We start from the raw sequence: 16,620 nt of genomic DNA, 5'->3' as shown, positions 1-16,620 counted from the left end.
TAGGGTGAATCCCAGTTGACTCATCCCAAAATTTAGATAGCCTACCAATGTGGACATCGAATGAAAAGGAGAGAACTATGATTTTATTAGAAAGTGGGTAATGGCAGATTTCATTAACACTTTTATTTGAAACATTTTTAATGCTTTAAGAGAAACCTATTATTAGCAAAACCTCATTTTCCATTGTCTATCCCCTAAGGAAATTTTGATGGGACATTAGAAATTAATTTGTTAAACCATAATTTTTACAATTCAACTATATACACATGTATACATATATGCACACATGTTAGAAACACATACACACACATATCCTTTTTACCATTGATAGATAAGAAACATATTAGTCAGCCTCTCACAATATATCCCTTTCACTTCAGAAAAAATAATTCTCAATGTAATTTGTCTTCTTCATTCATATAATTTAACAAAATCAGTTTTGCCATGAAATGAATTACCAGAAAAAATAATTTATGGTCAACAATTTTTTCCTTATACTAAAAAGTTTCACAATTTTTTGAAAAATTATATTGTAAATTTCAAGGGTGCATTTTCTAGAAGTGACACATTTGTGACAAAGGAGGGAAACAATATCAAAAAAATACAATCTCATAGAAGAAATTCACAACTATTTCTTGCCTTTATTACAAAACTACTTCAGACATTCAGGGCAGGTGTTCCTAGGGAAAGGAAGTAGGTTTCAGAACTAAACATTTGTTTCCAGTAAATAGAAAAAGCATGAGTAAAAAATTTGAGTTAGCAAGTACATGCAGACCATTCATTTTAGTCATGAAAGGTAGGTAAGAGATACAATGATAGACAATTGTGCCTCTCTGAACATTTCTGTTCACAGCTTAACAAAACAGACATATTATTTTGAATCACTGAGGGTGGAGCTCAGACATCTATAATTTAAAAAAATCTCTTCAGATCATTCTGATGCGCAGCCAGAGTTGAGATTACACTGTAGCAGACTCACAACTTTTGTGGATTCAACACTCCAGTAAATGACCAGGAAGGTCCATGATATGTGGGAATTTATACGAGCTAGCAAGTAAGGTTAGTAGAGCTGCTAACACAGCACTCTCATCTCATTAAGAGTTTGTTGCTCTCTATTTGTTATGGCCCTTGCAATAATGTTTGTGATAGGATATAAAACATTTCTTTGTTAAAAACGGTACCCAGAAGAAGGTGCTAGCACTGGGGATAGAAATGAGACTAATAAAATCTAAGAGTATTGATCTACGGCAAAATTTTTTAACATTACGTTACTTGTACTTCATTCAAGTATGGATTTTCATGTTTAATACAGTATGAGCATTCCCAAAATACAAAATACGGGATAATCTGAGACAAAAATATATAGCTATCCTATATTTGTTTTAAATTCTAATTCTGAATACCTTGTCTAATTTTGCTAGTTTATCTATTCACATCTTTGCTTATAATTTGTCAATTCTTAAAAGTAATACAATAGGCTCCTTAAAAACATTCTAAAATTCAAACTTTTTATTATAATACATAGGGCTTCCCGAAACTTACTCCTAACTAGTGAAGCTTTACTACAGTCTTATAACCTAACCAGAAAGTTGTCTGTTCAAACAGGCTTCAAATAAAAATAAATTTTGACTTTAACTGAGCATGCAAAGAACTAGTTACTAACTGCACAACTTTGAAAACCAAGTGATGTATTGCATAGGTAAAATGCTTGGGTCAAGCTGATTTGCTCCAACTTTAGAGAGATACAGGGACTGTATTACAGGCATAAAAAATGAGAAAAATAGCTTGTTGGTCATTTTGCTCTGGACTGATTAGAACTTGAATTTGATGTGGTAAATAAAATTCTCTCTAAATTTAATACCATTTCAACATGATTCTAAAAACAATTCTGCTGCGTCTAAGAAGGAACTAAGAAGTACATGTGTATGTGTACGTGTGTACGTTTATCAAGAAGTCCCAATACTTGTTAAGATGAATCACGAGGTAAGGCAAGTCACTGTCCATATCACTTTGAAGTCTTATAAATCTCACTCTGGCATAACATTCCAATCATAAAACAATGTATTTCTATCATTAATTAGTGAGGTTCTTTCTTAATTTTAGGTATTAGAAAAAGCCCAAGTAATTCTATAATATGAAAATTCTGTCAAGTACATATTAGGATCCTAAACTACATAAATTAAGCTCTAAACAAATATTTTGAGTTTATCTTCAATTGATTAATAAATTCACATTTTCTTTTCATGAAATAGAAAATAAAGTCATTTAAATTAAGCACTTTTTTCACCTTGCATTTCTCATAAAAAATACCTACTTAAAAAGCATCAGGTAACATATGTATAGTGAAAAGAGGAAAACCATAACCACCCTGCCAATACCCAAGTGATTAATAAAAGAACTGAGAAAGCTTAGGCAACACATTGTGGTATAAAACAGAAATCTGCCTAAGTTCCATGTAGATGAAGCTATACTATTAATAATTTTTATCGATAGTACACATCTGCTCTATGGTAGGAAAATCTAAATATTTAGAATATGTTATCTCCCCCAAAATAAATTAATAAAATAGTCTAATAAATAATAAAAGTCAAAAGAAATCACAAATTATATTATTCATACTCAGCATGTCAACCCACTTCCTTCCATAAATATTTTATTTTTTTGTGTGAGGTAGAGGAGAAAAGATTTTTAATAAAGCAAAAGTACAGCTCTCTTATGAGAGGGGGTACCCGAAACTGGGATGCCCACTCCATAAATATTTAATATTTAGAAATTTAAAGGGTTATTTTTACTGAAAATATTTGCTATTTAGGTTTTAAGTTGAAATTTTATTGTGTGATTTTTACTTGACAAATTATAGGATATCAATTTGGAATACACAATGAAGATGAATGTTGGAGTGAAGTATAAAAATTTATACCCAGATTCCTTTTATTAATTAGGTGGTAACTAGGAATATTTTTATGGTCTCTTTTTTTAATTTATGTTTCCATGTAACACACTAATGTTGAGATTTGCTTTTCTGATAAACTTGTATCAAAAGATTAAAATCACCAAATGTAAGGTAAAAAATAAATTATAGTAACCACTGAATACAGTAACTCAGTTTTCTTCTCCTTTACATTAACTGACCTTGGTATTTCATTTTCTTCCCACCAGAATAAGGTACCAGTAAGAGAATTTCCTGGTAGCCGATCCTTGCAAGAGCCAGCTGCACGCAATGGATCACCTAGGAATAGAAAGGTAAAGGGTGGTAAGTTCTAAGTTTAACTTACCCTTTAAGTAAAATAATGTACAACCTATACGACTAATTCTGAAAATTGTGTCCTAAAAATTCATACACACACAGGAATGTATATGCTCAGCTGAAAGTAATGGTTCAAAATTAAGAGGGGGAAAAAATATTTGCAATATATACTTGTGAGAGAGAAATGGCTACAAGACTTTCATACTAGAATAAAAGTATGATACATTTAAATGTGCTATTGTAATAGGTATGCTTAAAATCTCATTTTATAAATAAAGAGGAATTAAGAAGTTTTGTAGACTTTAATCCAAATTCCTAGGGTATTCTGTATGAGCCTCAATTAAAATTCTAATGGAAATCAGATTCCACATAAAATTCAAAACATACTTTAATACTAATCCCTGAACAAAAAGAAAATACACAATGCATTCCAGAAGAAATGCATAAGCAGTGACTGGAAACCTAGGGCAAATGCAAATACAAATTTACCAGCAGCTGAAGAGAAGACTATACATGTTTGCTTAGTTGTCCCAGTTTCAGAAACTGAGTCCTAGGGTTAATGCTTTGGAAGTAGTCTCTAAATTTTAGCAACTTTTCTGCAATCTCTTGTGGAAATTTAATTTTCAGATAAGAGAAAGCTTACAGAAAAGAATCCTAACACTAAGACAGATATTAAATTTGCAATCCTCTCCAGCTAAATTTAATATTTTCATTTTCTTACTTGGTTAGCTTGATCACAAAATTATGTACTCAGACTGAGATCAGGTATTACCATCTTTGCTATTTCAATAAAACACATGCCAAAACATGTAGCTGATTGTTACCTACACTTTATGTATTGTTTTAGCATATTTCCCTGAAGAACATGGAAATTCTCTAAATGTGTGTATGTGTGTGTGTGTGTGTGGTGTTCTGTTCATCTGTGGATGTCAAACAATGCAATATAAAATGACTCTGTGGTCCTCAAAATGTTTACTCTCTATGTAAATACTTCTATATACTTCACCTTACAACTATAATAATTAGTAATTTCCATTTCATTGGAAAACTGGTTATATAACTGAATATGGAGATAAAAATCTCTAAATCTTTTCACTTTAAAATGTACCCCACTTTCAAAAGACTACATTACTTATTACATTAATTTTTATAACATAAAATGTTAAGTTATGCACATATATGTAATATATAAATTTACCATAAAGTTTACCATCAGTTTACATGCAATGAGTCTGAGATACCATGACAAAATAAAATACAAAAAATTATTAACCTATTCTTTCCATGATTTCAGTATAACCTTTTATTTTATACAAAACAAACAAAACAAAAACCTGAGGAGTATTTAGTATAATAAATTTAAGACATAAATTTTATTTCCTCATACTTGCAATTTCCCTGCTTTTAACTTAACCCAATTAAATTTCATATATTTCTGTCTTCAAATTGTAAAAATTTTCTATATTTTGAAAAAAAAATCCCTTCTAATTACCATTCCAATACTCATTTAACTTTTATAACTAAAATAAATGACTTATATTTACTAATTCAAATTTTTCTCATGCTTTTCCACTGATTAGAAACAAACTTTTGTAGTGTTTCTTTTAGAGGTATTGAAAATGTTCTATATTAAAAATCACTGAATTTTCCATTTTAAATGAATGGTGTGGTATGTGAAACATAGCTCAATAAGCTGTTACAAAAAATTTTCTGATATTCTTTTCCTAATAAACTCTAATACCACTTTGTATATTTTATTCTTTATCCATTTTGCACTTATTTTCTAAATATATATTATTTTATATATCAACAATTACATAACACTTGTTTCAAAGTTTTAATTTGAACTTGAGAAATTAACCTTACTTTTCCTTCTTGCTTTTCGGAATTTGACAGCAGCCAGATTTATTAAATTCATTCCATACAGATTATAGTCAATGAAGAGCTGTAGGAGGTAGGGAATATGCGCTTCATGAGGCTGGTAAAATTTATTCATTATGGCTCCACTTTGCAAAAGTTCACATATCCTAAATTAGGGAAAAAAAAGTTATATCAAAATTGTTTCCTAGAATGCTAAGTGAAACAATGATTACACTAATATAGAGAATAAAATACATTATATTAGCATAAGAATGTTTTACTTTGATTTTACTGGAAATTTGTATTTTGTTAAAAATTAAAAGTTTAAATCAAGTTTTAAAGTAAGCCACAAGCTTTGATAGAAAATTACAAAAAACTTCTTGGATGTATGGTATTTTGACTTCTAAAGCCAATTTAATACTAACTATATTGAAAAAGCCAAAATGTCAAAAAGGTTTTAAAATATAAGCTTTTTCTCTTAAAAATTCAGAAAATTGCTTGAATAGATTATACAAAAATTCTGAAAAAGGAAATATGACCCAATCCACTACTCAGAGATGTTACCATTTTAATAGTTTTCTTCTGAGTTGTTTTCCTTCATGATGAGGAATACAAATAATAGGCAATTATAAATAGTACAAGTGCTATGCAGGGGGAAGTATATGAAACATCTAGAACGGACACTAGTCATATAAAGGTACACAGGTAGTTCCTGCAAAGCTTTCTTGAAGAGAAGTCTCTAAGCAGGAAACTAAACTGGTGATATTTTCCTCAGAAGAGAGGGAAGAGTAATTGCACATGCAAAGGGTCATGAGAAAACATGGCTTATTCGGGAACTGAAACCACTGAGTGAGGTCTAGTGACAGAACTGTGGTGAGGGGAGGACTAGCGAGGTAATGAGAAGTCAGATCATGCAGAGCCTATTAAGACATTTGGAAAAAAAAAAAAAAAAAAGACATTTGAGAGGTAGTGGAATTTGCTTGTGAAGTGAACAGCAGGAAAGTGAAATGACCAGGTAAACTAGAGAATGCACACGACTAGAGACAGGGAATGAGAAGGCTACCATGGAAAAATTAAAATGAAAGCAACTTCAACAAGGACCATGGAAATGTGTTGATTCAGGAGACCCAAAAATAGTCAGGCCTTGGCAACTAACTAGATGTGGAGGGTAAGGTAGAACACGAGTTGGAGGTAATGCCTAGATTTCTTTCTAAGCAGCTAGTTGGTGGTGCTGCATATACTGAAATAGAAAGGATTGTTAAGAAAACAGGTTTGTTTTGAGATGTTTTTTGGAGGGGGAATAAAGATAAACTGAGTTTTAGACACACTGGGGTTTAGGTATAATGGGATATTCAGGTAGACATCTACGAAAATATTGGAAATGAATGATAACGAAGATGAAGATAAGAATAATTTTTTATCACAGCAGAGGCAGCTAACATACTTTTAAGCATTACCATGTTTCCCTGAAAATAAGACCTAACCGGAAAATAAGCCCTAGCATGGTTTTTCAGGATGACAGTCCCCTGAACATAAGCCCCAGTGAGTCTTCTGGAGCAAAAATTAATATAAGACCCGGTTGTATTTCCAGGGAACCACGGTATGTACTAGATACTGTGTTAGGTGCTTTAAATGCTTCATCTCAAGTAATCCTCACTACAAACCTACGGTACTATCATCACGATTTTATAACTAGAGAAACTGAATCTTAGAGAGATTAAAAAATTGTCTAAAATCATACAAATAAAAAGTAGGAGAGTTAAAATTCAAACCAAATTGTCTCTGACCTGTGAGCCCTTACTCTTAATTATAGTGCTATTCTATTTATCCAAAAGATGGTTTGATATATTGATCAGGAGCTCTGAAGGGAAATTTAGGCTATTGACACACATTTGGAAGTCAAATACATACAGATTAACAAAAACAAAAACGAAACAAAACCATGAGAGTAGATAAGGCTGTAGAGTGAGGAGAAAGAATAGAGAGAAAAGATAAAAGCCTAAGACAGAATCCCAAGGAAAACCACAGATCTTAAAAGAAGAACCAACAAAATGGCAAAATATGAATAATCAGATAAGTATGGGGAAAACCATGAGGTTTATATCAAAGAAATCAACGTTTGAGATTTTAAGGCACTGTAAGCATTGACATAAGGTCAAAAGCTAAGGACAGAAAGGTCTTCATTTAATTTAGCAACATTAGTGAAAGCAGTTTCAGTGGAATGGTTGGGGGTGGAGTAAGTTGGTGGAGGTAGAAATTGGATATACAAAATATGGATAAATCCTTCAGGGAGAACAACTATGAATATCACTGTATATGTCATGAGTATGAATATATTATGTGTAAGATTAACAGTCTTACTAATATTTAAATGGTGTGCGGAAAGGAGCTGGGGATAAGTAATAGATGGAAGAAAAGGTCAAAGAGGGTGGGTCTTGAGCTTTGGAGGTGAGGGGGGAATCTCACAGTAATAGGCAGGCAGCAAAGAGAGAATGCATGTGAATAGAGTTTAAGGATCTTTGATAGGAAATTAAGAGAGCTTCATTTCAATGGTTCTCAAACATTTTAGTCCCCAAAACCTTTTTCACTCTTAAAAATTATTTGTTGCTGTTGTGTGTTTTATATTCATTGATATTTATAATATTTAAAGTTAAAACTGAGAAATTTTCAAGAAACTTATTTGCTAATTTTAAAATAACAATAAACCCATGTTAACATAAATAACAGTTTATTAAAAAATACCTATATTTTCCAAAACAAAAATAATTTAGTGAAAAAAGAATTATTTTACACGTTTGCAAATTTCTGTTCTAACAGAAGACAGCTGGATTCTCACATCTGCTTCTGCTCAGTCTATTGTGATATTTTGTTTTTGTTGACGCTTATGAAGAAAATCCAGCTTCCTAACAGATATGTAGTTGGAAATTGAAGAGTAGCTGAATAACCTTTTCACATAAATGTTGATTTTCTTTGATACTACATGGAAATGAAGTGGAGTGGTAGTTTCTTAAAGGTTAGCAACAATGTGAAATTTGAAACCATATCAATAACCTTTTTGTACTCTGTTACATTAAAATCTACTGGTCTATCTTACTAAATATTTTTACCCATGCATGATTTTCTAATATCACGCACTGGTCATTTGGAAAATATTGATCTACTCATTTAGATAGATCTTCTAAATATGGATATATTTCATTAAACAATATAAAAAATTATTTAATATTATCATTTATCTCATCAGAAAAATCTTAAGCACAAGAAAGCTGTTCAAGTTCACAGTACCTATAAAATATTCCCAAATCCTAATGTTTGCTTGAAAACTCAAATTTTATCATTGGCAACACAAACATTATGAGTTTTCTTCTTTAAGAGATAGGCTCATTTTGTTCATTTTTTCAGAAGATATCTCTCAAATAGGCAAATCATGATAACTTGTTTTCTCTGTCAGTTGTTCTTTCAAGTAAAAATGGTGTTCCATTAACAAAAACAGTGGTTAGTTCGGCTTGCAACTAAAAACAATCATAAAAGTGCTTTTTTCCTTGAGACATTCACAGCACTTCAGCACAAAGAAGATGTGTTTCATGCTTACTTTTATTTTGTCACATAAAAAATTAAGATGCATACCCACAGGTCAAGATTTAATAAAATTAACCATTTTTACCATAACCATTTAAATACTCTTAGGTAAAATTAGCTTTCATTTTTTTATTTGTATTTAGCTGTGAAAAATACAACTAGTACAGTAGTCCTCCCATATCCACAGTTTCGCTTTCCACAGTTTCAGTTACCTGAGGTGAACCATGGTCCAAATATGTCAAATGAACATTCCAGAAACAAACAATTCTTAAGTTTTAAACTGGGTATCACTCTTAGTAATGTGATGAAATTTCTCATTGTCCTGCTCCATCCTGCACAGGACGTAAATCACCCCTTTGTCTAGTGTATCCACACTGTACAAGCTACCTGCCTGTTAGTCATTTAATAGCTGTCTCAGTGATCAGATTGGTTGTCACGGTGTCACAGTGTTTGTGTGCAAGTAACCCTTATTTTACTTAATAGGAGCCCCAAAGCACAAGAGTGGTGATGCTGGCCATTCAGCTATGCCAAAGCGAAGCCATCAAGTATCTGTATAGACAGGGTTCAGTCCTAGCCGCAGTGTCAGGCACCCACGGGGGTCTCGGAATGTACCCCTATGGATAAGGGAGGACTATGTAGTTTGATGCCGTTACCCTGATTTGGGCCAAGGTGCCAGCAGTTCTATCCACCACCGCTGAAAAAGGCAAATCACACCTTAGAATTATTATGAAAATAATTTTGACTATGCAGATCCCCTGAAAGGGTCTCAGAAATCCCTAATCCACACTTTTGAAAATCACTGTTCTAGACTGACGGGTTCTATTTTCTATATGAGGTAAAAGGCAAAGCTTCAGGACTTAACATTTGAATAAAGAGGATGGAGAATGGTAAGGAGATATTTAATTAGAAAACAGTAGAAGTAAGGCAGGTCAGGGAAGGGCCCAGGTGAAGTTGAAGAGCATGAATTTACAGTGGACCAATTTGTTGTGATTTTTTTTTTTGTATCTCGCAGTAATCAGAAACCAGAGTTTAGCAAAGAGAAAGTAAATAAATAGATTAATCCAGAATTGATGGTTTTACCTGCCAGGAAAGGGGACTTGAGAAAATACAGAATCTAAGATGGAAAGGAAAGAGCAGGCTATAAAATGGGGCAGCTGTAGTCGGGCCAGAGAGTTTGAAGCCTAAAAACAGGGAGAGTGGAAGTAGTAACTCAGGGACATAGTCAAAAAGACAAAAAGCAGACAAAGAATCTTACTGTGACCATGAAAAGGTTCTAATACTGAACTATAATGATAGGTGCACAACTCAGCAAATTTCCCAAAAATCATCAAATTGTGTATACTTAAAATGTGTGAATTCTGTGGCATGTAAATTATATCTCAAAAAATTTTTTATTTATTTTTTATTTTTTAAAAAAGACACAGAAGATTGTAGCCAAAAACCAAGATGTTTACATTTAAAATATCAGAGCTAGGACAAGTTCTAGGGTGTGATCAAAAGAGTAGGTAGTTTAAGAAGAATGGAAGTCAAGATCACAGAAGATGAACAAGTAGAGGAATCAAGAGGCCAGTCCCAAACAATATGTATAATGTTCATTCATACCACCAACAGCTACTGACTCACTATTAATAATATGTACCAGACACTATTCTAAAAACTATGGATTCAGCAGCAAACATAGCAGGAAAAATCTCTGCCCTTGTGGACTTACATTCTAGTATGACACCAGTTTTACATGGGAATTTAAAAAAGAGAATGTGTGCATATATGTACATATATATGTATGAAAAATAGAAGGACATACACCAATCTCTTAAAAGTGACTGCCTCCAGGAAAGAGAGTTAGGCGTGAGGGTAAGGTCCAGAAGTTGCACTTTAACACTTTACATATATACTATAGCCAATATTTACACAGCACTTACAGTATGCCAGGCACTATTCTGAGTGATTTATAGATATTAACATATTTGATTATCAGAACAGTGTGTACCAATATCAACACTGTACAGATGAAAAAGCTAAGGCACAGAGAGATTATAAATAACTTGCCTAAAATCATCCAGCTAGTAAGTAGCAGAACCAGGCCACATGGTTTGAGAGTCTGGGCTCTTAACCACCACATTATGTATCAGTCAAATACTATAACAAATAAGTTATGTATAAAGGTAAAAAGAGAGAAAGTGTTTTCTATCACAGAACCCTGTTCTTTTCCTTCTCTGCATGTATTATAATTTTTGGTCAGACATTTAGGTTACTTGTTTACTGTCTGTCTCCCCTGCTAGACTATAAGATCCTTAAATGGCAGAAACCATGCAAACTTTGTTCACCCATGTTTACCCAGAAAATTCTACAGTGCATCAAATAATGCAGGCATTTTTAAGTATTAAAAATAGATAAATGAATGAAAATATCAATAAATCGAGGCATTTCAGATAGGCACGTTGATAGCTAACTACATAATTTAAAGTGGACTTATTGGAAATACCGGGGGTGCCAAAAAAATGTATACAAATAACTTGTATTTATCTTTTGTTATGGGTATTACAATTTTAATACAGTTTTCTCCTTTCTTAAAATGTGTATACATTTTTTGGCACTCTCTGTAGTTTAAAAAGTACTTCATCGCAATGGTCACAAAAAAAAAAACAGATTATACTTACCTGTCAAGTAAAACTACAGTTCATAAGTTATTTATAAAAGACTTCTTCAGATTTCATTCATGGTTCCCTCTTAGCACAATTAGGGATGAAAAAGAGAAAAAATGATTTAGGTTTACTCTTACCACTGTGTATGTGTGAGAGGTAAGAATCCACAGGGATTGCTCCACGGGTATGAGAACGTACGACTACAGGGGCACTGGTACGGAAAACAGCATGGTCTTTAAGCACCTATTCTGGAAGATTGTTTTGGTACTGTACGTTACAGACGTTGTTTGGGGTTAGGTCGGGGACAGGTTATAGAGAAAATGAGTTTGTACTGGTTACCCAGAGAAGGGAATAAGCACTGTGATGCAGTGAAGTATTCAGTGGCCTAACTTAGAGTCAACATCGTCTCCTTGGTGGCTGTGCTTGTCTTGGTGCCTAAATCCACTCCAGAGAAATCTCCAATTTGTGTCTTACCAGAGGTACCATTTGGAACCTCGTACCTACTGGCAGAGAGGAGCTTCTGAAAAACAACACTCAGCACTTTGCCGAGGCTACTTTTACTCTGGCTTGTCACCACATAGAGGGAAAACACCTGTTTTGAACTCTAGAGGATGACTGAAGCTTTCTATGTCCCTTTCCTGCCTTCAATAACTAGAGCTCCAGGATGACTGACAGAATAAGCTATAGGAAGAGAGACGTAAGAAGAAAAACAAAACAAAACAGGATAAAAATGTGTAACAAGGAATCAACAGGATTCTGAGATCTCAGAAGCCCTCCCACTCTCGTCTCACTCTCACACATTTCTCTTTGAAACTCAAGAGCAAATTTCTCTTGTATTGAACATCTGGTCTGGCCAACAGGGCACCACGATCAGACATGGCAGCCATCACGTCTCCATATCTACTCCCTACTCCCTAAACCTAAGACAAATAAGCAGTTAGGGGTATGAACGAAGGTCCCTTCACCCTTAAAATATCCTTCTTAGAATCCAAGCCATGGGTCTCTCTGTTTATGTATATGTGTACATATTATGGTCTCTTTCTTTAATAACGCTACAAACGATATAAGCCTTTTTTCTAGATTTCTTTTTTTATGAAAATACTTAAGTGACAGTTACTCATATTTTATTTCATTTATCTTTGTACCTTTTCACCATTGCAGGATTGTAAAGATAGATCTTCATAAAGTGTCTTTCCTTCTCATGATAACCATAAAAAGGCCTGAAATAAAAGAAAAAATATATCAAATTATTTTCATCATTCGGAGATGAAATAATGTAACTTATTGCCCTAATTCAACTCCGCTGGCCTAAATTCAGTCTTCCTTATATTAAATATTACCAAAACCCATCCCACAAAAATCAAACAAACAAAAACTCAAAGACCTTTCCAATTAAACCACAGGTTAACATATAAAATATTGAAATCTGGTTGTTTCTTTTAAAAAGTTTAAAAATACCACTTTAAGAAAATTAGGGACAAAAATGGAGCAGCAAACTATTTACACATTAATCATGTGTAAATATCATCATGACTATTTAAAAAATGGCTTTTTTCCCTTTACTCTGCCCATGTATGACAAAAACAGACCTTTCAGGTACCTTATCCTATTTCCCACTTTTTTCTGTCAAAAACTAAAGCTCTTCATCAAAGTCCTTTAATTAATGGCATTTATATCACTTATTACCAACTTTGCAAGTTCATTAGGCAGAGACAGTTTACCTATTTTACATATATATATATATCACATCCAAACCAAATGAAGCCTGTGAAAACTGTGTAGAGAGGAACTTAAGAGACTGAAAAAACACGTGGACTTACTTAAAGACCCTAATTATGCTGAGGCTGGGTTTTTCTTTGGGCATCAACTGGAATAGGGAAAGGAAGAAACAAAAATCTACATGATAGGGAGAGAAACAAGTCCTCAATGTAAGATGAAATAAGTTGGGCTATCATGTTATATCATTTCAAGAGGACATGAAATTAAACCAGTACACCTGATATACACACCACCATTTTCAAAGATGATATAATTAGAAACAATACGTGAACAAGTATGAATTTGTAGAGTAAATATAAAGTTTTGTATCTGCTTAGAGTCTATAAACAAGAGGCTGAGCAAATCTTTTAGGTGGATGAACCCAATCACCTTTCATTTAAAAACTCCTGTCCCCTTACGAAGAACACTAGGCAGCACTTCCTCTCGTTAGGACAGTGCCTCTCTCTGTCACGTCTGTCCGTAGAGTGGACATCAAATACAGGAGTAATTCAGCAGTGGAATCGTTATTTGGGGTATATTTAAACAATATACATTAAACAATATATATTAAACATTTCTCCCTGGATGTTTCAAAGCCTTAGGTCAGAGCCATCTGTCTGACTGCTTGCTATAAAGCAATTTCTATTTTTAAAAAAATCCAACTATTTACTGAGGTCTAAAAGGTTCTTTATGTCATCCTTGCCACTCATTCCAATCTTGTGTCATACCTCTCCTCCTTTTTTCTCCAGCCATTCTAAACATTTCAGCCCCTTCAACTTGATCCGCTTTCCAGTACCGTGCCCTTCTCTCTGCCTGGACAGCGCTGCCCTGATCCTTTGCATGGCCTGCTTTCCATCTTTATTCAGGTCTCTGCTTAAACTCACCTCTTCAGAAAGGCTTTCTCTGACCTTCACGCCCTTACCCTTCACCTTTGTTTACTTTAAAAAAAAAAAAAAAAAAACATTTACCACTTCCTGTTCACCCCATTTTTGCTGCTGTAAAGAAAGGGGTGAAAGAAAGATTACATGAATGATCTCATTCTCTCTCATTGGCAAAATTCAACTCTCTATTCCTCCTGCTACTGTATTTTTAATATACCCAGGGGTGCCAAAAAAATGTATACACATGACTTGTATTCATCTTTTGATACCGGTATATATTATTATAATTTTAATACAGTTTTTACTTTGTTAAAATGTGTATACATTTTTTTTTGCACCCTCTCTATATAAATATAGCTCTATGTCTGGAGATATGAGTTATCTTTAGTCAGATAAATGGGGGAAAAAGGAATTAAAACTACATTGGTGTGGTCCATGTTATCTTTGCTTTGTTTTGCTTTTGTTAACAATCTTTAGGTTTTTACATATAGAATCTCATAATTTAAAAAACTGAATATAAGTTAAGACTATCAAACCTCTAAAAATTATTTGTAAATCTAGGATTCTGTTTTCTTATCTACTGCCTCAAAATACAGCCTGAAAACTCTAAATTCAGTTTTCTGTTTCTTCTGGCCAAGAAGTCTCTGTATAACTCACTTCCTGCTGTTGGCCGTTGTCTCAACAGAGAGACTCTTTAGAGAAGGTAGAACGGAGCAGAGTTTGAGGGTAGATGTTTTTATGCTTAAAAAATTATATGCAATAATTACAGTTAGTTCTTTAATATAATAATGAGAAGGAAAATAAGCACAAATAGGGAAAAATCTCAGTTAATTAACTTAGATTAACTTAGAATCTCTTTATAGGATATTTTCTAGAATCGTGGCAGCTAAGTATCAAAACTGATGCCCTAATTTGGGCACATCACGAGAAGGCAGGGTTCTTTGGAAAAGACAATGATGCTGGGAAAAACAGAAGGCAGCAGGAAAAGAGGAAGAACAAATATGAGGTGGAGTGACTCCATAAAGGAAGCCACGGGTATGAGCCTACGGGAGCTGAGCAGGGCTGCGAGGACAGGACACTGCGGACGTCACTAGTCACAGGTCGTCAGGAGTCCAAACCAACTCAATTGTCCCTAACACACAAGTGGCAAGGAATCCCAGAAATGAGCCTGAGGTCATGTCATGGTCCTATGTCTTAACGCAGGCTCAGGAGAATGCACAGTCTAGGAGGACTGGAATCAAACCTTGTACAAATTATAATTTGGTAGCTAGAGGCAACCTTGTCTAGCTTAAAGAAGGAGGGAATATTGAAGGAGTAAAGGACTCACAGAAGCTAGAATGTATGGTAAGGGAAAGGAGATCTAGGTAAGAAAAAAACAACAACAAAATATTGGAATAGGAGAAAAAGGAGAATGGCAGCCATAAATTAGATTGAACAGCTCATCTTTTGCCCCAGGTATAAATTCAAAATATGGCAATGCCTTTAACAAACAGCCATCAAAAATACAAAATGATTGGTGACTAATTATTCATTTCACTACACTGTTTGGAGATTCAACTTTGAAATGAGAATATGTATAACAAAGTTTTTAGAAAATATTAAACATAAAACATTTAGAAAGCTGATGATTCTCTTTAACATAATAACTGTTGCTGTCATAGATGGGTGTGAACTTTCACCTCATTCAACCAAATATTAGGTTGGTGCAAAAGTAACTGCGGTTTTTGCAATTACTTTTAACCTTTTAAACCTCAATTACTTTTGCACCAACCTATTAGTTATTGAGCACTAACTATCTGCTAAGTGTCCAACACCATACAGGTGCGAGACATATAATGACGAACAAGACAAACCTGGTCCTTTTTCTCATGACCCTAACCTGCTGGTGGGAGAAATACATAAAAATTAAGTAAATAAAACATTAAAATAATTACAAATTAAATTAAGTGCTAAAGGAAACAAAGGATGGGCTGAGATACAGAATAACAACAAGCTCTTTTAAGTAGAGAAGTCAGAGAAAAAGTCTGGCGGGGTGAAGGATTTGAAGGATTGGAGAAGGGCAGAGCACTCAAGGAAAGGAAGCTGCATGTACAAAGGTGGGAAAGAGCTTGGCGCATCGAGAAGCTGAAAGACCAGTGTTTCTGGATGGAACACAGTGAGCAAAGTTACAGACAGCAGGGGTCAGATCACATAGGCTGTGGTTAGAATTTTATTTTATGAACAATAGGAAGTCACTGAAGGCTTTTAAATGATTTTAAAAGGATCCATTGTACATTATCTGAAGAGTACTTTTGTGGCTCTGAAGTGAGACCAGAATAGAAGAACAGAATCAATTAAAAGGGTACTGTGTGGGTCCAGAAGTAAATCTAGATTAAGGTGGAAAAGCATACAGATTTAAGATCTCTACTTGCATTTCATACAGATATCAATTCAGTATGTTCCAGTATGAGCTCCAAATCTTTCTTGCCAGCCTGCTCTACCTACACCTTCTATCCTTGCAGCAACACACTCAAACTTTTGTAGTTATCCTTGAATGCTCTCACAACCGTCATCCACTGAGACAGCAAATCTTGACTCAGCTCTCAGCAAAGACCCAGCAGCTGACCACTTCTCACTACTCCCCTGCTATTACCCTAGTACAAGCCACTGT

The 16,620-nt window shown here is 33.9% G+C and overlaps 1 protein-coding gene across 4 annotated transcripts in view; it reads right to left on the bottom strand.

Annotated features, from left to right (window-relative positions):
• Nucleotides 1–16,620, bottom strand: part of REV3L (REV3 like, DNA directed polymerase zeta catalytic subunit) — a 152,785-nt gene that overhangs the window by 81,357 nt on the left and 54,808 nt on the right. For all 4 annotated transcript variants that reach the window (XM_019734940.3, XM_019734942.3, XM_088795507.1 and 1 more), the window contains 3 exons: nt 12,477–12,551; nt 5,114–5,274; nt 3,133–3,229 (listed from right to left, as the gene is read on the bottom strand). In XM_019734940.3, the coding sequence (XP_019590499.3) occupies nt 3,133–3,229; nt 5,114–5,274; nt 12,477–12,551 (333 nt within the window). The remainder of the gene's footprint in view (nt 1–3,132; nt 3,230–5,113; nt 5,275–12,476; nt 12,552–16,620) is intronic.

The sequence above is a fragment of the Rhinolophus sinicus genome, chromosome 2 (genome assembly GCF_057876585.1).
Source record: "Rhinolophus sinicus isolate RSI-liver-muscle chromosome 2, RSI-T2T, whole genome shotgun sequence".
Classification (NCBI taxonomy): domain Eukaryota; kingdom Metazoa; phylum Chordata; class Mammalia; order Chiroptera; family Rhinolophidae; genus Rhinolophus; species Rhinolophus sinicus.
Note: the sequence above shows the minus strand (reverse complement) of the source record. Positions and strands in the feature narration are given on the sequence as shown.